At 33.0% G+C, this 27,951-nt stretch overlaps 3 protein-coding genes across 4 annotated transcripts; 2 read left to right on the forward strand and 1 right to left on the reverse strand.

Annotated features, from left to right (window-relative positions):
• Window positions 1-8: 8 nt before the first annotated feature.
• LOC659003 (active breakpoint cluster region-related protein) lies at window positions 9-11,221 on the forward strand. Its single transcript, XM_965343.5, has 11 exons — window positions 9-413; window positions 466-665; window positions 716-964; window positions 4,039-4,180; window positions 4,233-4,850; window positions 4,907-5,029; window positions 7,172-7,363; window positions 7,416-7,797; window positions 8,343-8,715; window positions 10,421-10,560; window positions 10,610-11,221. Exons 1-11 carry the CDS (start codon window positions 147-149, stop codon window positions 11,059-11,061), a joined length of 3,138 nt encoding a protein of 1,045 aa, XP_970436.2. The 5' UTR covers window positions 9-146; the 3' UTR covers window positions 11,062-11,221.
• A 299-nt stretch (window positions 11,222-11,520) lies between these two features.
• On the reverse strand, window positions 11,521-21,351 carry Not3 (CCR4-NOT transcription complex subunit 3). Of its 2 annotated transcripts, XM_008193208.3 has the most exons (9): window positions 21,131-21,351; window positions 20,699-20,931; window positions 17,877-18,032; window positions 17,351-17,827; window positions 14,376-14,607; window positions 14,210-14,322; window positions 13,986-14,150; window positions 11,700-12,218; window positions 11,521-11,637 (listed from the first exon to the last, which is right to left on the reverse strand). In XM_008193208.3, exons 1-9 carry the CDS (start codon window positions 21,153-21,155, stop codon window positions 11,539-11,541), a joined length of 2,019 nt encoding a protein of 672 aa, XP_008191430.1. In that variant the 5' UTR covers window positions 21,156-21,351; the 3' UTR covers window positions 11,521-11,538. The 2 variants fall into 2 exon arrangements, with proteins under 2 accessions (XP_008191430.1, XP_064212218.1); XM_064356148.1 differs by lacking the exon at window positions 21,131-21,351 and having other exon boundaries at window positions 17,877-18,045; window positions 20,699-20,836.
• Window positions 21,352-21,650: 299 nt separating this feature from the next.
• On the forward strand, window positions 21,651-26,583 carry Tmem120b (transmembrane protein 120B). Its single transcript, NM_001160310.1, has 7 exons — window positions 21,651-21,710; window positions 21,764-21,882; window positions 21,929-22,099; window positions 25,296-25,606; window positions 25,654-25,877; window positions 25,925-26,068; window positions 26,123-26,583. The coding sequence occupies exons 1-7, from the start codon at window positions 21,651-21,653 to the stop codon at window positions 26,153-26,155; spliced, it is 1,062 nt and encodes a 353-aa protein (NP_001153782.1). The 3' UTR covers window positions 26,156-26,583.
• The last annotated feature ends 1,368 nt before the right edge of the window (window positions 26,584-27,951 follow it).

Below are 27,951 nucleotides of genomic sequence, written 5' to 3' on the forward strand. Positions count from 1 at the left end.
TCGTTTCGTGGCGTTGGCAGTATGAGTCGGATAAATCAACACCCTGTTATGTCGTTGTGTCAGTCAATTGTGTTTTTGCTTCATGTTCCAGTAGATTAGCGTAATTAAATTAAATGAAGGGCTTAGTTAATATGAATTAATCAAAAATGAGTGTTTTTAACGATTTTCAACAAGTGTGGTTGCAACGATTTCCTGACAATCCACTTCCAGGGGCATGGGAGGAACATGTCAAGTTGAATTTGGCGAAACATCGACAGAAAGTGTCGATGTTCAAGGAAGAAGTCCGCAAGGAAGAGATTTACGTTGAGTATTTGGAGCGTCTGCTCCTCGATATCCAAAAACACAAGAAACAAGAGTCGGGAGAAGAAGGTGAATCAAGCAAGAGTGATGTCACAGCTGATAACGTATCAAATGTAAATATTTCGCTGGCTATTGAGCAGTTTTTCCTACTGTTTGTTGTTGCAGAGCGCGACCAACTTGAGCCTTGAGGAGTTCGAGACCTTTTCGGCAAACATGTGCGTGACGGAGATTTCGAACGTATTGTCGAAACTCAACTCTGAGCAAAGTGAAGACGTTGATTTGTCAATGCCAGACCCGAGTTCTTTCGTGACGGTGATCGAAGTGAATGGTTTGAAACCGTCGGCGAGCACTCAAACTCCACCAAAGTAAAATTTTTCGTCAGTTTGAAGCAACCAGATACGAATTGTGTTTTCAGGATACCAGTAAAGCCTGATTTTAGTAGAAATAACAGTTTGCAAGAGAAAATCGAGCCTGAAGAGCGCGTGTCAACACCTGAGGAGCCTTACTACGACGTTGTTGCGCCCGAAGATCAGGACTTCAATCTGCCTGAAAGTGATAATTCAAGTGCTGAAAATACTCTAAGTTCCCAGGCGTCCTTTATGCCGAAGAAAGGGTCACAATCACCAAGTGCTTCAAACTACGTCAATATTGAATATTTCATACAGTAGGTTATTCTAAAGGCAGTGCCTCCGCAATTCTAGATTTAAGAATTTTTCATACAGCTTGATTTGACAAGTTTTATTTTTTTACTGGTAGATTGGGTTCAACACGAACTAGTTTTTCAACACTTTAAACGATTTTTTTACGTCTGGAAAACCATCTTTTATTTTTTTTTCCAATTTTTCATAAAGAAAATCGAATTTAAAAGCGCCCTAACAGAGTTTTATGTACTTCTCTTTTAGAACCCTTTAGAGCGCTCTCTACAAGCCCCAAAATATGTGAATTAGTGCCATTTGAAAATAAAAATGTTCTCATGAATTTTGTCGAAATTTTGGTCGATTTTCGGTACACGGAGTATTTTGCGGGCAATGAAAAAAATTGTCGACCTGAAATTTGGGAAAGTTTATTGTTCTCCTAGAAAACATGAATGTAAATACGAAATAATTTCTTTTTGAGACTTATTTGTGAAGTTATTGACTTCCAAAAATATGAGGCACAGAGTTTTTAGAAAGTGCTAATCAAATAAGTAATGCATAACAAAATATTTGTTGTTTTTAATTCTAAAGTCAGATTCAAAATTTGATTTTTTTTTTGTATAGAAAACAGGAAGTGAAATTTCAAATATGAATTTAAATATACATAATTTTAAAAAATTGGTCGATGTTAGTAAAATTCAAATTTGACATTTCACTTCCGGTTTTCTACACGGAAAAAATTTCAAGTTCGTATATGATTTCGGAATTAAAAAGAACAGTGAATAACTTTATAAATGAATCTTATGTAAAAGAATCATCACATATTTATGCACTCATGCCACCCAGGAAAAGAATTGTTTCAAATACTACCGAATTTCAGGTTGTCGCATTTTTATTCGTTGTTCGCTTACTGTAAACTGCTTTAAACTCCCAACATAAGCAAAAATTTAAGTCTTGTTAACATGAAAACTATTATAAATTTTGCTTGACACCAATCGATTGTCTGAAGATAACACCATTTTTTTAAATAGTTTTGTCGGAACTGAGAAAATTTTCTATTTTTTAAGGTGTCCTAAACTCGATAGATTTTGACGTGCTCTTTATGATTACATATGACGTTGTCTCCTAGCTTTGTAGTTTCGCCGTATTCATCGTTTGAAAATACAATTTTTTCGCACTATCGCCTTGGAACTTATGCTGTGTTGTTTCGGTTGCCGCAAAAGTGAAAGAAAGTAAAAATTCCTACATATTCTTTCCGTTTTTTTTACGGAAAATATAAGACTTATAGTAAAAACCAAAAAAGCATTATAATGCGGTTAAAATTATCTATTCCTTTCTGAAAATTCGTAACCGTTCCGAGTAAGGGCTGCAATTACAGGTACATTTTTGTTTTCATTAAAAAAAATCGTAATTCGAAAACTAAATGTCCTACTGCTAAACGGTTTGTTTCAGCGAATTCTGCGGTTCATTTTACGTGTTTTAATTATTTACTTAAAGTTAGACACAGTCTCACTAGGCTTAGATTTTCAAAAATGTTAAATTGTTTCTCGAAAATAATTCATTTTAGAACAAAGCGGTTTGTTCAAGCGAATTCTACGGTTTATTTTACGTATCCTATTAGTTTTTTAATAATGTTTTAATGATTAAGTGCTCATCTCACTTATCTTAAAAAAATATTTTTTTGAAACTCTCTCCAACGTTTTATACACTTCTCTGTCTTTAGAACCTTCTAGAAAACTTAAAAGATCTTAACGAGCAAAATACGTGATTTGGTTTGATTTTAAATCGTGCACCAATCCTAGAGTTTCAACAGTTTTAAACGACTTTTTCACGATAATTATTTATCCTAGAGCACTTTAATCTAAAATCGTGATTTTACGTATAAAAAACCATGTTTGAAACATTTTTACGATGTAAAGTTCAGTTTTTATGGTTTTTGATACATACCTATATTCAAGAAAATTCAATCTTTTCGATCCAAAAACTCTCTGGAATGTGCAAAAGTGCAAAAACATCAATTGTGATCGATCTTATAATCTAAGATTTTTTCCATTTTTGCCGAGATTGTGGTTATCCTTCGACGTTAACAAAACTAAAGATTATTATTAAAACAAAAAATTGTTGATAACTTGAAAACTGTGGGGATTTTTGCGGCTTTCTAAATGCATTCGATTCTGCGGATCTTTCTACATAAGTAAAGGCGAAAATATTTCATTTTTTTCGAATAGTTTTGCCCTAATTAGCATATTTTAAAGTTATAAATGATGGTTTTAAACAACTTTTTTGGATAAATATTTATCCTAAAGCATTTTAACTTATGTCATCGTATTCGACACTTTATTTTGTATCAAGAAAGGCATATTTAAACATTTTTACTATCTAAAGTTAATTTTTTAAGGTTTTTGATAGATTCGTAAACTCATGAAAATCATTGTTTTTCAACTCGATCTAAGAGCGTTTTAAGCATTTTTTTGTGTGCAAAAGACATCAAATGAATCGATTTTATATTATTGGATTTTTCCCAATAACTTCGGTATTGTTAGTCAATTCTAATGTGTTTGAAATCGTTAGAAAGCTATTTTAATTATTATCTGGCTATTAAAATACATATATTAATTTTTTCGAATAGTTTTGCCCTGACTGGCAAATTTTAAAGTTGAAAATGAGGATTTGGCATTCAAAAAACAACGATGGATTGTTAGGAGACGTTTCGAGATTTTATTATTTCTTCTTCAGATAATAAAATCTCGAAACGTCGCCGAAAAATTCATCCTTGTTTTTTTAAACCCCAAACCCTTATTTTCAACTTTAAAATTGTCCAACGATAAAAAATGGGAGATAAAACTTGTGCTAATAGACAAACTTAAAAAAAATATTTTTTCACAAGAAATTTTTGGTGCTGTAATAACTACAGTACTAAAAGTCCTTGACCAAAACGGTCAGAATGAGCGAACATCCTGTCAATTTTCGTATAATAATAGAAAAGCAGTGAAATTTTTCGATAGCTGGTTGATTTCTAGCACTCTTTCAAGATCTTATTGACAGCGGAGGCACTGCCTCCTAGTCTAATTGCCATACATTTGACTAAATCTAATTTAATTAGGGCGAGCAATCAAAACGATAATGAACACAGTAGCAGTGACGAGGAAGGCACTGAAATGCGTCACAGAGGCAGCAACGGCTCGTACGCAAGTTCAAGTTCATTAGATTCATCAACGCCCCACAGCAGACGAAAATTTCAACCTGTAATAATCAATTTAATTGTAGTTAATTTAGATTTGATGTCATTTTTATCAGGAGGATCTTGAGACTGCCACTGAAAACTCACGGTACAAATGCATACTAAAAAATATAATAAGCAGCGAGGAGGAGTACGTGGAATGGTTGAGTGTGTCAATGAAGTACATGAAAGCGCTCCAAGCGACTTTGACGACGTCCCAACGAATTATCACAGAGACTGAACTGAACACAATTTTCTACAAAATTCCAGAACTGTACGGTGTGCATTCAAGCTTCCTCGAAGTACTGAAAAATCACGTGGAAAAGAATGACAATTCGGGAAAGACGGGCGAATGCTTCAAGAACTTGGCTTTAAATCTAGAACTGTACGGAGCATTTTTGAGCAATTATGGGCGCGCTTTGGACACGGTGCGAAAATGCTGCGAGACGAATTCGCTATTTCGGGACGTGACCAAAAACATCACCTGCAAATACCTCTCGAAACAGCCGAACAACTTGGAGGAAATCCTACACAAGCCGGTGGCAAGGGTGCAAAAGAATGCGTTGGTTTTGCACGATTTGTTGAATTCGCTGCAAGGAACACATCCCGATTACGCTAGCCTTTCTGAAGCTTTACAATTGACGCAAGGTTTCCTTGACCAGTTTAATATGATTCAAACCAAGTCCATGTTTCCTGTAAGTTTTCGTAATTACGTGTGAAGGTTTGCTAATTGTTTTGCATGTCTTTGAAGGTGTCCGACCGAGCGCAAAGGCGGCTCGTTAAAAATTCATTTATTGTCGAATTTGCAGACGGCCATCGGAAATTGAGGCATTTGTTTTTATTTAATGACGTCATCGCATGTGCGAAATACAAGGTGAGAGGAAAAATGATAAATTATACAACCCGGCGATTTTTTAAGTGATTAGATGTTAACCTGTTTAGAAAATTACACGCGTTCATTTCTCCAACTGCCAGTAAAAAAAACAATACAAAATAAAGCATTTATTTTACAAAAAAGATAAATAAACGGGAATTTTTTTGGATCCGTTTCAACTTTCGTTTCACGTGCTGAGGCAACATTTCGTGGCTTTTTTATTGATTGACTTTAAATTTTATTTATCAAAGGAGATTAGTGACAAATGGTGACGCCCTCTATAGTTTTCTTAACATTTGCGAAGCTTCATGACATCATGACGCAACCGTTCGTTTACAAAATAATCAACAATTTTCCATGGTATTTGAAAAGATTAGCTTTTTCGTTAAAACTGATGAAGCAGTCATTGGTAACTCTAGAAAAAAATCATTTTTGAACACTACATTTTTTTTTTTTTTTTCAATATTCGTACTGAAATTACTCATAACAACTCATAGAGTCATAAGAACATCCATTGACTTCTATTTTTAGTGACATTGCTAGTAAATAGCACAAGTAGTAATTTTAATACAAAATTTTTCATTTTTTGACTTATTTTGCAAAACACAAAACTGCCCACGTTTCCGTATCACTGTTAATTAAAAGTTTGAAATTTGGAGAGTGGGAAAAGAAATTATAACATTACTGTCCTCTAATAATAATTTTAAACTAAAGCTGAAGAAAATTTGACGTCGATTTTCAAAACTCTCCGCAAAATAGATTTTTGTCGTATAAACTCTTTCGTTTCAATTTTTGTAGCGAAAGCGTCATTATGTTACTTCATTTGTTTCTATCAATAAATAATAACAAATTGCAAAATAAATCAAACATTCTGCACCTAATAATTCTGATATACTATATAATTTAAAAATTTGTGAAATAAAAATACTAAAATAGACCAGAATTAAATTATATAATCAAAATACTTATTGCAAAAATTAAAAAAAAACTAATCTAAAAACGTAAATTAAACGTAAAAATTTAAAGCCAAAAAAAAGTAAATAATAAAAGTGTGAAAACCCTAAGTAGTTTTAAAAATAAAAAAAACATTCGTCGAATTTCCGAGAACTGTAAAAATCCTAGAAAATCAACGAAAAATGTGTACTATATCTTTAATAGTAAACAGTAAACTGGATGGAAAAAAGATACAGGTGCTGATATTTAGAGATATTTAGAGTGTGTTTTTCCCAGATTTCTGTATATTTCAGGTCTTTCAGTTTTAGACCGTTCTTGTTTTCAACATTAATTAACACATAAATATTCAGAATTCTAAAAAAACATAGATCTAAAACCTAGAAGATTAATAATATGAAACAAACTTGAAAAAACTTAGTCAAAAAATTTTTTCAAAAGCCGAAGAATTCAAAAAATAAATAAAAATATCAAAAACTAAAGAAACAAAAAAATTCAGGGGGGTATCAAAATATTGACTGAAACCTAATAAGAAGTTTAATGTTTGAAATTAAAGGAAATCAAAACATCGAAAAATATAAACTAAAAATTTAAAAAACCAGAACTCTAAATGAAACTTTCATATTTCTGATCAATGTTAGATATTTCGTGATCTTGAAGTAAATGGTGTTTTCATCAATTTTTTATTTTCTCTTATTTTAATTCTACTACTCTTCTGGAACACAACTGAACAAATTATAAAAAAAAAAAACGATCGAACTAAAACAAATTAAAACCGTCAAATACAATTGGATTGAAATTTATAAAAAAAATTATTTATTAAATCAAAGGCTCTTGTAAGATGGCATAAATTTTGCCAACAGTTCTATGCTTCCTCAGTAATTTCCATTTGGTTGCCATTCTGAAAGCTCCTAAGCTTTAAATGTGAATTTAAATTCGTTCTAAAATATTTTTCAATAATTCTGAATTTTTGAAATTCTGGCCACAAAATCATATTTTGATCGTTTTTGCGATATAAAGGTGATTGACATTTGATAGACAGTTAAAAGGAAGTTTTTAGTTTTTTATTTTTGTAAATAAGTAATGTAGTAATGTCATATCTCAATTGTATAATTATTAATATTATTATCTTAAAATCATTATGGACATTATGAACCGTAACAACAGTTCGTAAAAAATATAAATTTTTAGCCATCCGGGCGTACTGAAAAATACACATTTGAACTAAAATGGTTCATCCCTGTGGAAGACATAATCATTTTCCGCGAAACCAGCCCTCAGCATCACCACGAATCAACTGTACCAAATATTGTAAGTCTTAAATCGCAAGCATCAAATGTTAGAGATCAATTACGCCAAGAAGAAAAAGCTTTAGAAGATAAGGTAAGTTACGTAAATCTATGTTTGTTTTTTCTTAACTTGGAAAAAATTGTAGAAAACACGCAGCACTCGTGGTTCCGACAAATTCAAAAAACGTCTAGTGGAACTCGAAAGTCAGTTAGTTTTAGTTTCACCAAATTTACCGTTCCGTATTAAAAACCGTCAGACTGGAAGGTTGTACACGTTCTTTTTGTCGTCGGAATTCGAACGCACCCAGTGGGTCGAAGCGATTTTAACGCTACAGAAAACGGGTAAACCACCGGTACCTTCACCCAGTTTTAGCATGCTGGAGTTGCAAACGTGGATAACGGCATGTCGGGCATTTTTAAAGACGAATATGGGGTCGTATCTGTTGAGAAGCGTCCATGATGAAAGCCTCCTAGTCGGGGATTTACATGTGCATATTTTTGAACTGACCGGACTTGAGTACAGCTGTGGTAAGTAATTTTTTTTATACAGGGTAACCCAGGGGTTCGTGTAAGTTCCATAACTGTCGATTTGATTTTTTTAAACGATAGGTCTTACAATAAGGAACATCTTAATTTTTTTCAGTTTATATACAGGGGGTGTTCTAAAATAAAACACCCAACAAAGTTTTTTTTTTCAAGAAAACTTTAAATACTTGTCAAATCCGGGTTTCTTAGACTTATCTGTCATAGTTTTTGACTTATGTCAATTTACGTGTGAATATAGCGACATGCATAGACCTACAGAAAAATGTATAACTTCAGAACCATTCAAGATAACTTAACCAACCTTTTCCAATAGATGTCTAAAGCTTTGGCACATCTTTTGCAATAAAAGCGAACTCGAAGTCAATAATCCATTGCCTACTACGATTTTTTGAAAATGACAAATTACAAATAGCAATAACTCGACTTTTTCAAATGCAACACTATATTTTATTACGTCATTGCATGGCATTTTTCTATCGTCAAAAAATATTTTTGCGAAAATTTTTCTTATTTTAATTACTTTGTAGAGCTATACGTGGTGTTTGAGGTCGATTTCTACGGCCACTTTTTCCAAAAAGCCAAAACTAAGGCCGTTCAGAGCTCGAACGTGTTCACGTGGGGCGAGAAATTCGTAATTGACCTTGAAGGATGCGAGAATTTGCGTATTTTAGTATATAGAACTAGTACAAGTACAATTAAGGAGGATACACTGGTGGGGAAATACACACAGAAGTTGAGTCGGAGTTGGCTGAGGACTGAACCAGTTGAAAAGAAGTTTAATATAAATGTGGCCACACTGAGGCTGAATTTGACGTACATTCCGTGTGTGGTGAGTCTACGGAGATTGCCGACGGGGAAAAATGGCGCCCTCTTCGGCGAGAAAATTCAAGTCGTTTGCAAGTAAGTCAAAAAAAAGCACCAGAACCCAAATGAAAAAGTTGCCAGGTTATCACTTTCTTTTACCAAATTATCAAATCTGATTTTTTTTTACTAAATTCTTGACCCTGCTTAGCAGAGTTTTTGACCTAAAACGTGCATCAACACTGGAAAAAACAACCATTTTTGACTTTTCTGTGATTTTTCTGTAAATGCTAAAATAATATAAATTTTAACTTAATTTGCTCATTTTTCAGTCTGCTTTAGCAAAATCGAATGAACCAAGAGAGTTTATATCAATTTCGATAGTTTTATGATTTTTAGACGTATTTTTAAAAAACGTTAAAAAATAACATTCTTAATTTAAAAATTAAAATTAACTAAGCAAGTTAATTAATTTATTTTCTTGTTTTTTTTTAACCAAATTGTGAAATGGGAATGTTTATCCTGCAAAAGGCTGCTCAAAAAAGCAATAATAATAATAATAATAAAACACTTAATAGCTTTCAATTTCGATGTACTTTTATGTTTTTTACGTGTGTCTAAAGTAGCCCTAATTTCGGTCTAATTTGGTAAGTTTAGTAAATTTTTTCGAAAAACCTGAAGAAATTTAGCTTGATAACTTTTTTTTTAGCTGAATTGTATGAAACTTCAGTAAAAGTTAAGAAAAAACACTAATTTTTATCCCAACAAAGTGCTTCAAAACTCGTAATACTCAAAAGTAGAACAGTTTTTGATGAATTTGTGGTTTTTCGGATTATTTTTGAGTAAATTCGCTCGAAAATGAGCAAATCGAGTGACACAAATTGATAGCAATTTCGAGTGAAACCAACAAAATGTTTGTTACAGAAGAGCCAAATTTTTTTTTATTTATTTCTTTCTGACACAAATTGCAAAATCCATGGAAATATAAATTAATTTTGTTTTTCTGCTCTCATACTTTAATTGAATGGTTAAATGTTTGTGTCCTATACTGTAATGAAAGTCATTAAGATACAGATTTTTCATTAAGATACAATCTCGGAATCAATGGGAATGCAGTGATTTGACCACCAAGACAACTTGAGACCAATGAGAGAATGTAACATGTCAGCAACAATTAAATTGCCTTGAGTGTTTGACATTTAAAAAAATATATTAAAAAAGAATGTATTTTTTTTATTTTAAACGTTCGGATCGTAGACAAAATAGTGTATGCAACTCGCATTTAATGGCTAGTAAGACACTCGTACTCTTAACGGCAAAGAACTGTCATTTTTGTACTCATCATTTCAACGCTCGTTGCATAAATACAACTTTTTTTCGTTCTGATCAGTAAAACAAATCTTAAAAAAATCGTTTTCGTTTAAAGTTGTTGATTTTCAGCGACTTTCTTCGAAAACAACGTGAAAATAAAAAACACGAAAAATATAGAGACACCGTAGTTTTTGGTCCATTTTGGGCTTGTTTTACCGGAATTTTGAGAAATTAATGCATTTCTAGCTGGAAAACATTAACGATCCTTGAAGAAGTGCAAAAAATAACGGCAATTTTGACGCAACTTTCTATTAATTTGTACATTGCATTAAAAGCTGGTTCATGTATCAAAGTTCAAACTATAAACTATTTTTTTGCTGCAATCTTTAAACCATCACCTGATTTTCTTAATATAAATTTTCGTCAAACGATCAGACCTGGCAGCATATGGTTTAAAAAACAGTTTCTGATTGTTTTTTTGAAATTGTTTTAGGCGCCAAAAAAGAGACATTCCGTTCATTATCACAGCATGTATCAAGGAAGTGGAAAGGCGGGGAATGACCGAAGTGGGTTTGTACCGCGTTTCAGGTTCCGCATCGGATATTTCCAAGCTGAAAAAATCGTTCGAGACAAGTGATTACGAATGGCGCATTGTTTCATCGTTTTCACTGTTTTTTTTCAGATTCTTACGAAGCCGAACAACTGTTGAAAGAAGTCGATATCCATTCCGTAACCGGTATTTTAAAATTATACCTACGCGAGCTTCCCGAAGCTCTTTTTACCGATCAACTGTACCCAGCTTTGTCAGAGGCATTTAACCAAAGTAACGGAAACTACACCCGTCGCATTGAGCTGTTGAAGGGCTGTTTCGCCAAGCTTCCGCAGCAAAATAAAATCATTATCAAGTTCATTTTGGATCATTTGATCCGAGTGCATAAACACGAAGAGGATAATAAGATGTCGCTGCACAATCTGGCGACGGTTTTCGGGCCGACGCTCTTAAGGCCGGGCTTCAAAGCCAGCCAGAACAAGCCGAAGGATACGCTTTCGGCCGAAACGGTGGACGTAATGGCGCAAGCGGGGATCCTGTATTGCTATTTGCAGGACCTTGATTCGAACAAAAATAATTGCTAAAATTATGTATATAAATACCAGTATTGTATTCGTATCGTGTGATTTTGCGGTCACTGAGACTTATATTTATGTGAAAAGTATTTTTGTATAGTGGCTTTTCCGAATGAATTTTGTATCCTATTCCGAAGCTTTTGTAAATAAATATAGACTATCAGACAAATGGTGGCGCATTATCGAAATCCTGGTTAAGTCAGATTTTACTTTTTTGTGATTATTTATTTGGAATTTTAATGTGCGAAGAACGCAATATTAGTGAAATATGAAATCAGTGTGACACTTTTATTTGCCTTAATTCTACATAGTAAAAGTTGAAAGACACTAACCTTTAACGTGTTGCACTCCCCTACAGTACCTTCTCAACTACATCATGGAACATTTGTGGCATTTAATTGTTTATTTACACAAACAAGCAATTATCGACTTCAGCTGGGCGGCACAACCAAAAATAAAAATCACAACTGTTTTTAAATACTTTATTCAGTTCAGGTCTCTATCCTCTAAGTACTTATATTCAAAGGTAAATCCTTCTTTTTTTCGTTGGCCCCACTTTTCATAATCGAAGTAAATGTAAGTTCCCTGCAAGCAACAACAACAAAACCGTTAGTTTTGCCTTTAATTTTTCCCCATTACGGTTTTACCTGTTCGTACTCTTCGTTAATAATTTTGGGCTCTTCGTGCCTCTGGAACCACATCATATACTTCGTATGAAACCTCCAACTTTGCTTTTTAAGCGCTTTCGCGGCCAAATATTGAGCTTTTGTGCCCTCCATGTAATAAAAAACAAAAAATAATGTTTCGTTCGCCAAACGCTGATAAAATTCCACGGTATCGGAATGTGGTAATGGTGTTTGTATATAATAAGGTGGTGTTGGATATGAGTTCCTTGGCAAGTAAGTTCTTACTTTTTCGGAATCGGATGGATGTGGCATGTGATAATAGGCACCTTCCATGAGCTGGAACTGCGCCTGGTGCTCTTTTTGGAGCGGTATCGTTCCGAGCGGCGCCACCCCCAATAACGGGGGGATGTGCGCGTCCGATTTCTCCTGATTATGGATTTTGTTCGCTTCTAAAATCACCTGCTGCTGGTTGCTCTCCAAGCCCGCGCGGTCGATCACCTGCTGCGCCATCGTCTTCAGAGACGACATGCCGTCCGCAATCTAAATAATAAACACAAAAAATAAACAAATTCTAATTTTATCCACAAAATAGTTGTTTAAAAAAAAAGCTTTGATAAAAAAACAACTAACTGTTTTTTTTTTAATCAGAGAACAGCTTAAAATTTATAAAAATTGATTGCAAGCCGTCAAGTAAGCCAAGTAATTGTGCAATACCCTAACGTTATTTCGATCGCTTTTTAATTTTGAATATTTTTTTAAATTACATGTGACTTTGTTATGTAAATTTGTGATTTCGAATAAGAATACGCCCTGTGGTGCCAATTTTTCACGCTTCTGTAAAAATAATACTACATCTTTTTCAACTGTATTTCAGATAACGTCAATTTAAACTCAGATTAGTAAGATATATACAGGTGTCCGGAAAGTCGCGCACCGCCGTGACACTACATCATCGGCCGATGCCCTAGACAACCAGAAAAATGTTAAAAAAAATCCAAGTCTTTTATTGATGAAGATATGATGAGGTAAAGATTAAAAATTCTTTGCTAAAAATGAAGGTGTTTGCACTACCATTTCGAATCCAAATTCATTTGTGGTATAAATGACATTACATAAAAGGACGTAGTAACATAAGAACTGAAGAAACCTTCCCCAATTCTTTAAGAAATGTTAACAAAATTTTTGAGTCAACAATGATAATAAATCTGGCAACATTTGGCACAAACCATTGTTGTTCAGATGAAACCATGGTTACGGTGATTGCTTATAATGTCATTTAAATTTTTGTTTCGTCCGTCAGCGGTAATTTTTCAGTTTCAAACAGTGTCAGTGAAGAATTAAAATGTTTTCCTACTATGAATATTGTGACTTGTGTTTGCTGTTTGGTGAATACGCTGGAAATGCAAGTGAAGCCGCTCGTCAGGATGCCGATCCAGACGAAAACTCGAATTTCCATTGACTGGACCAAAGAATGCGATCACCTGGTCGTTTGGATCTTTTACCAAGGGAACTTGGTCGGCCCAGAGGTACGAAAACCGTTACTGCGGAAGAAGCAATTTTAGAAGAAGTCGTGAGGAGTTGGTGAACCGAAATCATGCCGCTAGTGCTACGATCACTCCAGAAACATTACAAACGGTGCAAGCCAAACCTTTGAGCATTTGTTATAATTTTTTAGTGCATTGTTTGTTCGGTTTTTAAGTTGTTTAAAATATTATTACAATAAATAAAGCTGTTCTCCGCTCAGTTGCATTCAATAACATAATTAAAAATTACGATAATGCGCGAACTAAGCTGACTAACAACAATGGCGTAACCATGGTTTTATACACTAGAAATTAAATATGTTCAACACCTTTTAATGGTATCCAAGACTTTAATTATAATTTTTAATTTCAGTTTTCACGTGTATCTTTGCGCAATGTTGCCTTTTTTCATAATTTGTTTAGGCTCTGATATAAAAACAGAGCATGTGGAATTTTTTAAAACATTTTTTCGGTACCCTGGAGGATTATCCAATTACTCCCCTTCAATGAGGTGGGCGACTTTCCGGACACCTGTACAACACATGTAGTTCAAGTCAATTAATAGTATTTCAGAAAATGTTAACAGAATTTCTGATTAGCACATTTGGTTTTTTGTGATATAGAAGCTGTAAATTGTATTTCGAAATATTATTTTCATTTCAGGGAAATTACGTATGTAAGCAAAATTTCAGCTAGTTGGACCCTGTCAAATTTGTCTTGGAAGATTTAAAGCAGTCAGACGATAAAGAATAAAAAATTGCAGACGCCAGAATTAAACATTTACCTTATTACTTTCGGTCGTTGGTCCGTTCATCATCTGTATGTGTTGTACTTCCGTATTAGTCATTGGCGAGGACCTGCTGCTGTTATTAAGTTCGGGACTAATACTACTATTTTGCACATGTTGTTCGTTGAATTTCTGAGATACGGTGTTTGAGTTTTGCGTCGACTATACAAATGAGGGAATTACACATAAAAACATTTTTTCATTAATAAGGGGTGGCTTACGTGCGCATTTGTCGAATTTTGAGTATGCGACGACGTTACGACGGCCGTATTGTTTTGCGTTTGAACTTGATTATTGTTAGTTATCACAGAAGACATGACGGGTTCCCCATTAGCTATTAAAAAAAAGTTTCAACAAATGGAAAAATTATTTAAAAAATTGGCGTACTTGCGGTCACTTTCGACGCTGTTGTTGTTGCAGCAACTGTGGCAAAGTTTCCGGTCGAATTTAATTGCGCCACCGGTGATGCTTCTCGAGCCGATTGCTTGCTGGGAGTACTACTTACTAGAACTGGTTTGCTGCTAGGTGTTGAGGTCGTACTATTGCAACTATAGCTCAGGATAGAGTTGGTACTACTGTTCATGGCGGACGTCGCTCGGACAGCAGTTGGTTTAACAGGCTGCAAAATATTTTCCTTCACAGAAAGAATTTTAATGATCAACACAGTTTATTGCTTTTTTCGACCTTTCATACATTTTTTAGTAGTCAGAAGTTTCGCGGAATTTCGTAAAAAAGCCTAAAAACCGCTTAAAAGGGGTCAAAAGAAGTGTTTTTTTATTTTCGACCGTTTCAATACTTTTTTGAGAGTAGGAATCAGATTGACATTATTTATGAATCTTGTAATTCTGTAGGAATAGGATCGTTAAGAATAAGAAAAAATACCCACGTGGGTGAAAAATGGTGGTATTTTTGATTTTATTTATGGTTTAACACTTTCTTAGGTTGCAACTACATAATCTTGTCAAAAATTACATTATATTTGTCACTTTAAAACAATTCAGAACGTTTTTCAGACAAAAACGCAGTTATTTGAAGGAATTTTGTTCTGAGTACAAAAAGCGAAATTTTATCGTAACCTGTGTTAGGTCAAAAATTAAAAGTTTTAGCAATCATCCAAAAGAACATCCCCGAAAAATCGCCAATAAATGACAAAAATGTTATTATTTTTGCCTTTTTCGAAAATCTAAGCACATTTTCGAATTTTAAACTTGGTATTTTTGGCGAAGTTTCATTGAACCTATCCAATTTTATTTTCTTTTTCAGAAATTTTAGTTCGAAATGCAATTGTCTCAAAAAATGTAGTCAAAATAAACAGAAACACCACCGAATTGAGTCGAAAATTATGAAGGTTTTTCCTTCTGTAGAACGTCCAAGCAATTTTTTTAGCTAAATCGTGCCAAAAAATCACTAAAATAGATCAAGAATTTCATTTTTGACGTTAAGACATAGTAATAAATATTATTATAGGTGTATTTTTTTGTTTATATTTCCAATTTTTTGGATCAAATTTTGCCAAACCAAGCAAAAAATTATAAAAAATTTGTTTTTTCGAGCTTCTAGTACATTTTCATGAAATTTAGTCAAAAATAAATCAAAATTTGGATAAAGACGGTATTCTTTTTACCATTTTTGAACGTTTAAGTTTCTCTAAGAATAAGTCGAACGACCGCCGAAAATGGTGTTATTTATAATTTTTTTTTATGTAAGTTTAAACGCAGTTATTGAAAAAATTTCCTTAAAAAGGATACCACGATATTATTTATTTGGGCAAAAATCATTAAATTGGGTCAAAAAGGCAGTTTTTTCTTTTTAGAATGTTTCATTAATTATCTAGAGGAACCTCATCAAAAAAACTTTGAAAAATTGTGTTATTTTCGAGCTTCAAACATAAATGACATTATTTTTTGGAAGAGAGTTTGTAAAATTTAGCAAGAAATCACAAATATAAGCTAGAAACACAATAATATCGCAAAGTTTTGACCTAAATTGAGAACGCTTTAGCCTGTTTTCAACCAGAAATGAAATTATTCCGATAAAAACTTTAATATCAATGTAGTTTTTCTCATTATTTTAGCCTTCTTCCACGTTTTAGCCAATAACACAATTACTTTGCTAAATTTTCCTCGTCATCAACAAAGAAATTGAAAAATTACGCAATCTCGTGCTTTTAATGACGATTTTTTAAGGTAAGCATTAAACTTAGTATTGAGATTTGGTTAAACGAAACCAGAAATCAATAAATTTGGTCAAAAATGACAATAAATTGTTACGAAAAATCACTAAATTGAGATAAAATGTTGCAAATTGAAAAATAGGCTTAAATAAACAAATTATTTTTTGGGTAGTAATAAAGCGATCAGTAATAAATTCGATTTTGATCAGTAAAAAATAATAAATGATCAGTATTTAATTAATTTTTGCACAGTAAAAATAATAAATGATTAGCATTTAATTCATTTTTGCACAGTAAAAAATTTAAATGACAAGTAAACCACGAACAGTATTTTATTAAAATTTGCCCAGTAAAAAATCGTATATGCACAGTATTAATTTTCAGTTTGCACAATTTAAATAATAAACGCTAGCTTGCAGGAAAGGAAACATACAGCTCGAACGATTCAACTCGAAATGTGGAATTCTACACTCTCTAGTTTTGAGATGCTATTATTTACTGTGCATTTATTTATTTTTACTTTGCATCTATCATTTTTACTGTGCACTTATTATTTTTACTGTGCCTTTATTATTTTACTGTGTAGTTATTATTTTTACTGATCAAAAATACTTGTCGTTTAAATAAAATACTGTGCATTTAATTTGTACACTTATTTTTTGTTGAAACACTGACTGTAACTTTTACCATTATCACATGGACTAAAGGCAATTTTTGACGTGAAGATTAAAAAAATAACTAAAGTTTTTCAGAGAGACGGAATGGACAAACGCAGTGGCGTATTCAGTAGAGGGAAGTAAGAAATATAGTTGACCCTCTCATTACACAAAAGTATTTGCGATGGTACAATTTTTTTGATTTTAATTTTTACTTAGCATTTACTATTTTTACTTAGAGTTTATTATTTACTCTATTAACCTAGCGTTCAACTTTTTCTTTTTTTTTGGGTGCTAAACACGTTCCTGGTTTAAAAAAATCGGTATTCTGAAATGTGACTTAACTCTGAAGAAAGTAACGTAAGCAGTTTAGCACAATTTTAAAGAAAATTAAGGATAAGTTCGACCTCTGAACCCTGTACGTATCAGCAGTAATTATCGTTTTTTCTTGGCCTTTATCATCCAATTTCCAACCGACCAACCAAAACAAAAACAAAGCAATTACGTCCATCGTGACCCGTTATCATACTCACTTTAAGCGCGTCTTTGAAAATGGTTTTCTTATCAGCTTCATTTGAACTATCACTGGAATGGGTGTAGGGTTGTCCCCCTAACGCCGGCGAGGTCACAGGTGACGATCCCGAAATAATCGAAGTTGGTGTTCCGCCCGTTTCGTTGCTATCCGTCGTCGCAGACGACGGCAGCCCCACGCCCGACAACTCGACCTCATCCAAGCCAATGATGTCATCGTAAATGAATTCGTTATCCTCGAAATCGGGCTCTTGCGAACACTCTATGTAATATTCGACGTTGTCTTTTATCCTTCGTATTTGCGAAACTTCCACCGACATATTATCGAGCATACGTAACAAAGTTTCTAACTTTCGTATGTGAAACCTGTGCCTTTCTAAGCGCGACTTCAGCTCATCCATTCGCTCCTGTTTGTCTTTATCGAGTTTCTTTTTCTTATTCGCTAACAACGACTCGATCTCGCATTCGAAAGTGTCCGTCTGAAACACACGATTAGAGCGCGGATTGGGGCAACAAGGGGGCGCATACTTGGATGTTTAACAAGTCGATGGACGAAACTAACCAATGCTGGATCTCTTCACGTTCCTTTTGCGCTGGATCGAGCTTTTGCGCCGCCCCCAAGCCCTCTTTTGAGTACGCCTTTGTCTTGGTTTCCCTCTCAACCACTTTGAATCGCTCCATTTGCTAAAACACTAACCTAGTAGGCCTGTACTCCACCAAACAATTCATTCGCACTACGGAGGACTATAACTTAGGAGACGAAACGAGATACACAATCGCAGAATATTTGAACCCAAAAAATAGTACGGCAGAGTCAAAATGAGGGCGCTTCGAGCGTTATACCGTCTCGGCGCCAAATTGTTTCAAATTAATTTAAATACAACCAAAAGACTGAGAAAAACTGACGACTAAAATTCTCATAAGTAACGTGAGAACAAAATTATTTAAAATTTAAAATTTGCACTTCGTCCGGTATTTTTCGAGACGTTGCGAAACGATTATGGTTAAATGAGAACACCTTTTAGTGTGTTTCTAACCGTCAGATGGCGGGGAATTGATTTTTCTGTTATCTTTCTATTTGCGCTAACGTAACACATTTTTATTTTTTGACTTTATTTGTAATATAAATAAAGAAATAATTAAAAAACAAAATAGGGTACGAATCTCTATTTTTGACTGGTCACAAATGTGTTTTTGTTTTCAAAATTCGCAAGCAGGAAAGGTATCAAAACGCAAATTTTGTGAAATCCTTTGGCCTGTCTCAATTCTCTAATTCTCTAACACAAACATTGTGATCTCGTTATTTGGACAGAACGGCATTTGCCTGTATTTTCCGTACTATGTAAAATTTTCAGAAGGAATTAATGGACATATACAAGGTAAATTCACTATGTATTTTTTTCTGAATCTCAAAAACTAATACATTCACGTAAAAATTTGCGTTTGCTAAAAATGTTATATTATTTTTTACGTACCTGAATTTTTTTAGATTTTTCTACAATTCTTATTTAATAGTAATAGAATAAATGTATTGATTGATAGCATTAACAATAACATTAATTAACCAAACTGACGTTCTAAAACAAACGATGCTTAAATTCTGTTTTGTGAAAAAATTTTGAAAGAAATTCACGTACGACTACACATGGGAAAAATTAAGCATTTAATAAAAAGCGATGTTTCTATTTATCTATCTATAATTTCCATTTATTTCACCGACTTGTTCAGTCCTTTTCAGTTTATTTGTTAAGCTATTGCTTAGAACAGAAAAGCAGTTACTTGGACTTCACTTATAGTTAATATTGTTAACAACATATTCCGAGAGAATTTCATGTATTTCAGAGAATTTAATTCCACAAAAATTCAAATTCAACGTTATTTGGCATTAATTTCTTTGTGTTAAGCTTTCTCAATCTACCATTATTATAAATCTTCATGACAATATGATTTTTTTAACAAAAATAATTAAATTAAATTTTAACCTCTTGTTTTCCAAAGTTAAAAGTAGATTTTGGCGAATTTTAATTTTGATCATTTATCTATTTTTGAGCAATGAAAAATAGACACATGAAATTTACTAACAAATAAACATTACTTCAAAAAGAAAAAACATCATAGCCGATAAATAACTAGCAACTACAGAAACATCTTTCACATCTCCCAGGCTTTGTCGATCGAAGTTTATTATTGCCCACTCTTCCTGTTACCCCGCACTTGACAGTGGGAGATTTTCCGCGGCAAATATTGTCAAAGTAAAATTAATATTCGTGTTTCGTTCAAAACTAATAATATTTTTTCTAATTTCTTAATCGTATTCTACTCGTATCATCATAGTGCCTTTCCTCTACACGTTTTTTTTCAAATATTTTGAATATTTGTTAAAAATTGCAATAAAAAAGTCAAAACACTTTTTTTTTAAGTGTACGTTGACGCAAATTCAAATTCAAATTGACTAAAAGAATTTTTAATTCAAAATTGCATTACAAATATCGCCAAAAATACAAAAATAATTTTCATTATACTTGTCTTTGTCACGCACTTTTTAGCCTTAAAGATAAAGAAAAATGTTACAAAGAAATTTGTAGAAAATTAAATTTCCTTTAAATAAATTGGCGAGATTATTTCTCCATCGACAACGGTTTAATCCCCAAAAACGTTAGAAAATACAGCTTTCTTCCTTACATTTTTTTGTTTCTTCAACAGTATTCCTAGCGTTTTGATAAAACAGTGCACAAAGAATTATCGCTTAGAATTGTAATTAGTTTGCGTTCCACGCATTGAATACGGTTGAAGATACAAAAGAGAAAAGTTTGTAGAGAATTAAATTTTCTACAAATAAGTCAGCAAAATCATATTACTATTTTCAACGGTTTAGGTATAAACCTGGTATAAATTAACTTTCCAATACTTGACCATCGGCAAAATGAAGCTTGGGCGGCTTTGAACTACTTTGGTGTCTAAATGGTTAAAGATAGAGATATGGTCTCGCTGATTTTTTTTTGTAGGAAATTTAAATCTCTACAACTTTCTTCGTAACATTTTTCTTGCATCTGTAACCGTATTCGCAGCGGTTTGAAAAATATAGGGCAGAATGCAAATTGGTAAAAGTTTTTTTAAATATTATGATTATGTCTTATTGCTCTATCGGTCTGTATTTTTTATTTTTGTTTGCTATGTGGAAACTGTTATACAACTACAACCATTTTTTTCAAATTCATTCTCTGAAAACTTGGAAGGTAACAGAACAACTGCGCTCTCTGGCGGCATTAATGGAACTATCGAGGACGGGAACGTTTTATTTGTACGTCGTTTCGTATCCTAACCTTTAGACATCCGTAATTCGCACTTACAGTCTCTATTAACTTTCGGTTTTCCATAAGAACACTTTTATCCTTGATTTCGGCCGAAGCTATCCAACTTTTAATCTGGTCTCGAAGCCTTTGCAGCTTCTTAATCTCCTTCTTGAGATCGGCTTCGTATTTCTCTTTCTGGTTGCTGTTAGTGGCATTGTGGACCTTCTGCCAGATATCCTCGAACGTTTCCACACCTTCAGTCACTTTCTTGAGACATCGATCGATCTCTCCTGCACCAAACAACACACAGGTTACAACATATGCAACGGTACCCCAAACTTGACGCGTTTTCGCGCTCCAAAATCGGGAAAAAATAAATGGGAAAAAAAGCCCAGTCCCGACCCACTTTGCACCCCCTTGTGCTCGACCAACACGCACTAGGCGCCAAAAACGCACAAGACGCCTCCAAACGCACTTTTCGTCCCTTACCTTGTAATTTTCTGGTAGCAGCCATGTCGGATATAATCAGTTCATAATTAAAAACGCCACGAAACTGGTAATTCCAAACACTTAGAAGTACTTCGCCATGCAATAGAGCTTCGAATAGTGGATCACTTATTACATAAATTGGCTTAAATTCAGAAAATATTTCCCACTTTTTCCGAACCAACTAGAAAATTCTCTGCCATACACAAATGTCTCTCACTTCACAAAGGAGTCGCAGTGGTGCCAACACCAAGCCCGAATCCCCCGGCACAAACCGCCGAATTAATTAATAAGCGTTTAAACGTAGCGTGAAATTGATAAAATAGTGCGTCTTATGTTAATAAAGTGATCGATTAATTTCTTATCGCTTGAAACCGGCAGCCACCAGTAAAACACGTGTGCATGGTTGGCACCATTTTTCTCAAATGTCAGTCGTCCCCCCAATGTAAAGGTTAAAAAGTCAATCAAACCGATTTTATGTATGAAAATCTAGCACCGCAAACGTTTTCCCGGCATTTTCCCAATGGACGACAGTGTTTTCGAAGAGTGGGACGAGCTCTCGTCCGATTTCAAAGAGTTGGAGGTTAGGATCCGGCAATTGTTTTTTGCGTGAGAGCCCCCTTGGTGCTGTTTTAGGTCACGAACAAGACGTATATGGAAAAGTTGGAAGAGATCGATTCGTATCAGAAGAAATGTCTCAAACACATCGAACATCAGAAGTATAGGATTGGGGTTATTGAGAAGGCACTCAAGGAGTAAGTGGGTTCGTTTGATGTAGTTTTGGGCTAACTGGGTTTACAGTCTGAGCAAGCAACCCGAATACAAGGAGAGAGTGGACGAGTTACAGGAGGGCATTTTTAAAAGGGTGGCACACTTACATGAGATTGAACAAACTCTCCCGAGGAAAAACGGGGTTTATCTGAAGATTATCTTAGGGAATGTCAACGTCTCGATTTTGAACAAAGAGGAGAAGTATTAACATTTGCAAATGCAGTGTTTTCAAATAAAGGTCGGCCCCATGATTTTGAAATTAAGTTGGCAACTTCTAACGTTGCCAACTTAATTAAATCATTTTGGGAATATTAAACAAAATCGCATCAACCTGAAAAAATAGGTTATGTTATGTGTCAGTGTCTGGAGTGTCAGATTGACAAATTTTAAGTAAAACATAAACTTCAAGTTTTCATGACTGTTTTGAAAGAATTGCCAACTCTCTGATTTAATAACATAACTTGGTTTTAACTTGACGAAATAAAAGTATCTGCTCCAATATTAAAAACGTGAACGGGCCACGGTTATCTATAGAGTAGGGTGCGACACGACCCACAAATACAACGTTCCCGTTTTCGATAGTTTCCTTAGTATCGCTAGATGACGCAGTTGTCCATTTTTTGTTTTAAGACTATCAGCAATGAGTAAAAAAAGTTTGTATTTAAATAACAATAAGCGCAACGTAAACAAAAAAATTATAAACATACAGAGCAATAAACTCTCAGTAGTAAGAGTAAGGCAAAAAAAATATTTTTTATTTATTTATTAAAACAATTTGCGAACTGTCCCATATTTTTCAGAACGCTGTGAAAAAGTGTAAGGAAAGTAATAAACAAAGTAAGTTTTTTACAGTTGGTTATTGTTTCTAAATTAAATCATTATCTCACGGTTCATTTGAAATATTTGTAACTGAGTTTTTGAAGCCACCTGTGGTTGACCACATTGTGGTTGGAACGCGTCGTGTTAGTTACTATAAGACCATCAAAAAAATAAGATATTTTTTTCATGCGGTTTGTTTTTCCATAGAAAAATTAAGCAACTGAATTTTTTAACCCATAAACAAATTAAACAAAAACACAGTTTCACACCCAACACGTCAGATTTTTATTCTTTTTATACAGTTTAAATATTGTTTTGGAAAAAAATGTTATTTTGAAAATAAAACTAAAAAACGGGTTTCTGGACATTTTATCTTTTTTTTTGTTTAAGAAATTGTACGCATTTTTTGAGAGATTTTTTGGTGTTATGTTTATGACTTACAGTAGACTCCACGGTATTTCAACTCTTATTTTTTTATGACCTTTGAACGATAAGTTTTTTTATAGAAACATTAAAATATTAATTTTTTCAACTCGGTGAAACAAAATTTAATTATTTAAAGTTTAATTATGAAATACAAAAATATTTTGAAAATAATGATAGCAGAATTTAACGGAAATTCTAAAAGTATAGATGATAGTTTAGTTTTTTTTGCGGTTGCTGAATTAAATAAATAAATGCTTTAAATTAAAAACTCATAATACTTGTTTCAAAATTATAAAAACAACTGCAGATTTCTCTTAATTTTTTTTTCTTTTAATATTAATCTTACTAGTACGAGTAGGTTTTCTTGGCTCTAAATTTGTTACTAGAGTTCAATTTAACACAAAAGTTAATGCAAACAGGTGCGAACACTTTAATTAAAATAAAATTAAATCACAAAAATTGTAGACAGACTCACATTTTTCAAAAGCGTAAGGAACGAAGTTGTAGAGAATTAACTTATTTACAAAAAAGTCTCCATCTTATTTTTATCTTCACCGGTTTAGGTTGAAATTAATTTTGTGATGTTAAAGCACCGTAAGGTGTAACGATCTGGGGTCAAAAATAAAAAAAAATATTTTACTATGAACTAAATAGTCATTAAATCGTTCGTAGCGCAATTGAGAAGCTAAATCAAAGCAGTATATTAGCTGTTTCAAAACTATAAAAACGTCAAGATCGCATTTTTTCAAAAATTTTCTCTTATCAATTATTTATGCACTTAAAAAATAATAGCTAATGTTATTTATATTTTCAACTTTCTTTACAATGCTATTAATCTTACTTCAAAAAATAATTCGGTAAATGCGACGTTGGTGTTTTTATAGTTTTGAAACAGATAATATAGTATACATACCTTACAAGGCATTTGTCTTTGAATTTAAAAGAAAGTAGAAGATGTTGTTTAACCCATATATCACGGAGGTTTTTTTGTGTTGAAATTTTATTCAAATATAACATATAAACAGATGGTTTAGTGACTAGGGAGCTATAGAAAATTGATGAAAACTATGTTCCATTTTTTATTTTTTAAAATACAGGCACATTGCAAAAAATATAATATTTTACGCCAAATTATCTAACGTAGCAGTAATTTTCTGATCTTTGCATAAGTGTATTTATACGAGACATTGGAACAAAATTATAAACTGGTATATAAAACTTAGCTCCAGTTTTGATACTCATTCATTTTTTTCCGTATAAATTTACTTCACGTCCGACGTTTACCTATTATAAAATCTCAAATGTCTTATTTAAAAAAGTAACCAGTGTATTTAGATGAAACACTAAATTTATAAGGGTTCATTCGTCATTTTCCATTTTGTATAAATACTTACTGAACCAAAAGTAACACTCAAAATTCATATCTTTTTTTAAGGGTTGGTTTAAAAAAAATTCGCAAACAGGTCGATTCAGTTTTTTTTAATGCTACATTTTGCCACCACAATGACATTTCTGATGTCATTTGGTTTTGAGTAATGACTTCATTTTTAATTTTTTTAAATGACAACTGACATTTTTAATTAGTGCTTTACAAAGTACACATTTTTAGCTATCTGGTTAGTATAAAAAACTCAAAAAATTAACCAAAAAAAATCAGAAAAGAAGAAAATGAAATATAAAAGTTGTAAAAGTTATTGAGAGTATTTTACAAAGAGCTGTATCTTTGTGTTCAATTGTCAATATGTTTTTATTTTTTATTTTTTTTCAATTTCTAATTTTATTATTCATATTTTGAGAAAAAAAGATAAATCTAAGAAGTAAATCGCATTCATTGCTGTACAAAATTTAGGGTGCGGTGTTTTCGAAAAAAAATTACAAAGCACTCTCATGGACTTTTTTGTAGAAAATTAAAGTTTCTACAACTTTTTTTTCTTACAGTTTTCTTGTATCTTTAATCGTATTCGCCGTATTTTAAAAAACATGGAACATACCGCAAATTTTTTATTTTTTAGTTAAAGCTCACATTTCTGCATCTTTTTCAAGTATTGAGTAAACTAATGATTACATTTAACGTCATTTATAACGAGTTTCTCATACAACGGCCTTTATTTGAAAGCACGTGGTGAGTTTGGTGCTAGTGTTGCGCTTCCAGGTTCAAATACAAGGACGAATACGAGAAGTTCAAGCTCGTGTTGAGCATAATTGGCTTTGTGATGTCCCTCTTGAACCTGTCGGTTCGGTTTCGACCGTTAGAACTGAGTTTCATATTTTTACTAGTGTGGTACTACTGCACTCTCACAATCAGGGAAAGCATTTTGAAAGTGAACGGTTCGAGGATTAAGGGTTGGTGGCGCTTGCACCACTTCCTCTCGACTGTGGCCGCTGGTATTTTACTTATTTGGCCAGACACGCAGACTTGGGCCCAATTTCGGACACAGTTCATGTGGTTTAACGCCTACATCAGTAATAATTTAGCGTTCTTTTGGCACAATTTCACAAAAACGCTTCAGGTGTTGTCCAGTATTTGCAGTTCAGGTATCAAAGGGGCGTCTTGTATCGCTTGAAAGCCCTCGGGGAGAGACACAACATGGATATCACCATCGAAGGGTTTCATTCGTGGATGTGGCGCGGGTTGAGCTTTTTGCTACCGTTTCTGTTCTTCGGTTATGTGTTTCAGTTGTATAATGCGTACGTTTTGTACTTGTTGAGTTATTCCCCGACGTCGACTTGGCATGTAAGAAGGCTTTTTTGTGTGGTCAAGTTGGTGATTCGATTGTTTAGGTGCCGGTGCTGAGTTTGATGTTTTTGATTCTGTTTATTGGTAACACTGCTACCACTATTATGGTCATTCCGGACAAAGTGAAGGAAAAGGTCAAGTTGAGGTATCACTATGTGGGGCAGAGGTTGAGCGGTAATATTAAAGAAGTGAGTTTTGGTTTGATTCAGCTGAGGAGAAATAAAATTGTACTTGGTTTTTAGAATCACGACGGACATTTGAAAAAACAGGAGTAAAAATAAAAATTACACAAATGTGGTGTATTTATCAATGTTAGTTTATTTAAAATTCATTCTTTTCCTTCAAATGCGCGTCATAAGTAGTGCAAGTTGTTCCGACATACACGTGAACAATTTTTTTTTTCAACAATGTGTCCACCCGTTTCAAGCTCGAATTTTACCAAAACTAAACACAAAACAACAGCAGCGAGACATCGAACATCCAGTTTGAGGAAATAAAACAAAAGTTAAATGGGTTCAGGGATGTTTACGCTGAATTTGAGTAGTTTCAGGATTTCCCTCTCGGGTGGAAGAAGTTGTTGGTTGGAAAACTTGCCACTGAACAAAGCGAACAATTTGAATCTATTTATTTTATTGATTATTGATTAATTAATTGTTTAATTAATTCTTAATTTTAGTTAGGTAAATAAAATTTGAATCTCATTGTTTTTTTTTGTCTTTTTTTCTCAGTCCTGTACCCTACGAAACATTTATTTTCGGTTTATTAGTAACAAAAATAAAAAAGCTACCGTGACGCAGGTTCTAACTTTTTCTGGTATTTTGAAATTGTTTTATTGTTTTGATGTTTCACTTATTTTTTTAAAATACCTGTTCTTAAAAATTTGCTACGATTTCTTTTAACTAAATTTTTTTGTTATTGTTTCGACACTTGAGTTTAATTATTTTACATAAAACTAGGAAGGTTAATTTAATTTTGAAGATAGTAATAGGTAGTTATTTTGCTTAGTTGAATCATAATTTTTATCAAAATTTTACAAGAATTTTGAAAAAAAAAAATTGACCGGATCTAGAATTGAACCTACATTTTTTGAGTTGAAGAAGTTTTTTCATCAAGACGAGCACATCTATTTTTATAATTAAATAAAACTTATGCTAACAGTTCGGAGTTTTTAGCAAAAAGAGACCAAAATAAACTTAATATTTAAGCAAAATATGCACAAAAAATGCACACACACTGCAAGTATGCACGCGAAAACATCACTGCTATTCAAAACAAAATTTATTTATTAAATGTTTAACAAAATCAACTTTACAAGAAAAGTAATTATAGCACATCAAGTATTCAAAAGGTAAACATTTTTCAAGAATTTTTTTTCGAAATTCCATTTCGTTTTGTGTGTTATTATTTTTTTGCACTTTCGGGACTAAAGTTTATTCCATATGGACTGAACTCAGTCCGTTTAGTCCGTATTTAGACCCTAGGGAATAAAAAACCCACTTTAGTCCTTGTAGACAGAAACTAAAGCAAATAAGCATAAAAAAATTGGTTTATTTGAAACAGAAATTACCTGTATGGACAAAAAAGGTACGCTGCCTTTTAAAATAACAGATTAGCAAAATGATAGGAATCCGAACTCTACTTATGATGCTTATGATAACTGGTAAGATATTTGTTTTTTGTTTTTTTTTTCACTAAAATTTTTATGGATCTGAAAATCTGCACCTTAAATAAATTAGATGTAAATGTAAAATTGTATAATTTATAAAGAAATTCTGGATTAGACTTTTATTAATTCTAATTTGAATAATTTACAATCGTTAAGTATTCTAAAAATTGCCCAAATTGAAAAATTTGTGATTTATTCAATCAATCAGTTGGACTCAAATTCAAATTTTTGTGGATTTAGTTTCGAAATTATTTAAAATTGTTAAGCAAGCAACGTTTAATTAACAAAAAATGCAACCAATTGTGACAACTGAATCTAAAATCAAATCATTTATATGGATTTAGTTTTGAATATTATTCAGTTAGTAGGTATGAAGAAATTAAAAAAAAAAATGTTTAAATTTTA

This window comes from Tribolium castaneum, chromosome 1 (genome assembly GCF_031307605.1).
Source record: "Tribolium castaneum strain GA2 chromosome 1, icTriCast1.1, whole genome shotgun sequence".
Taxonomy (NCBI): Eukaryota; Metazoa; Arthropoda; class Insecta; order Coleoptera; family Tenebrionidae; genus Tribolium; species Tribolium castaneum.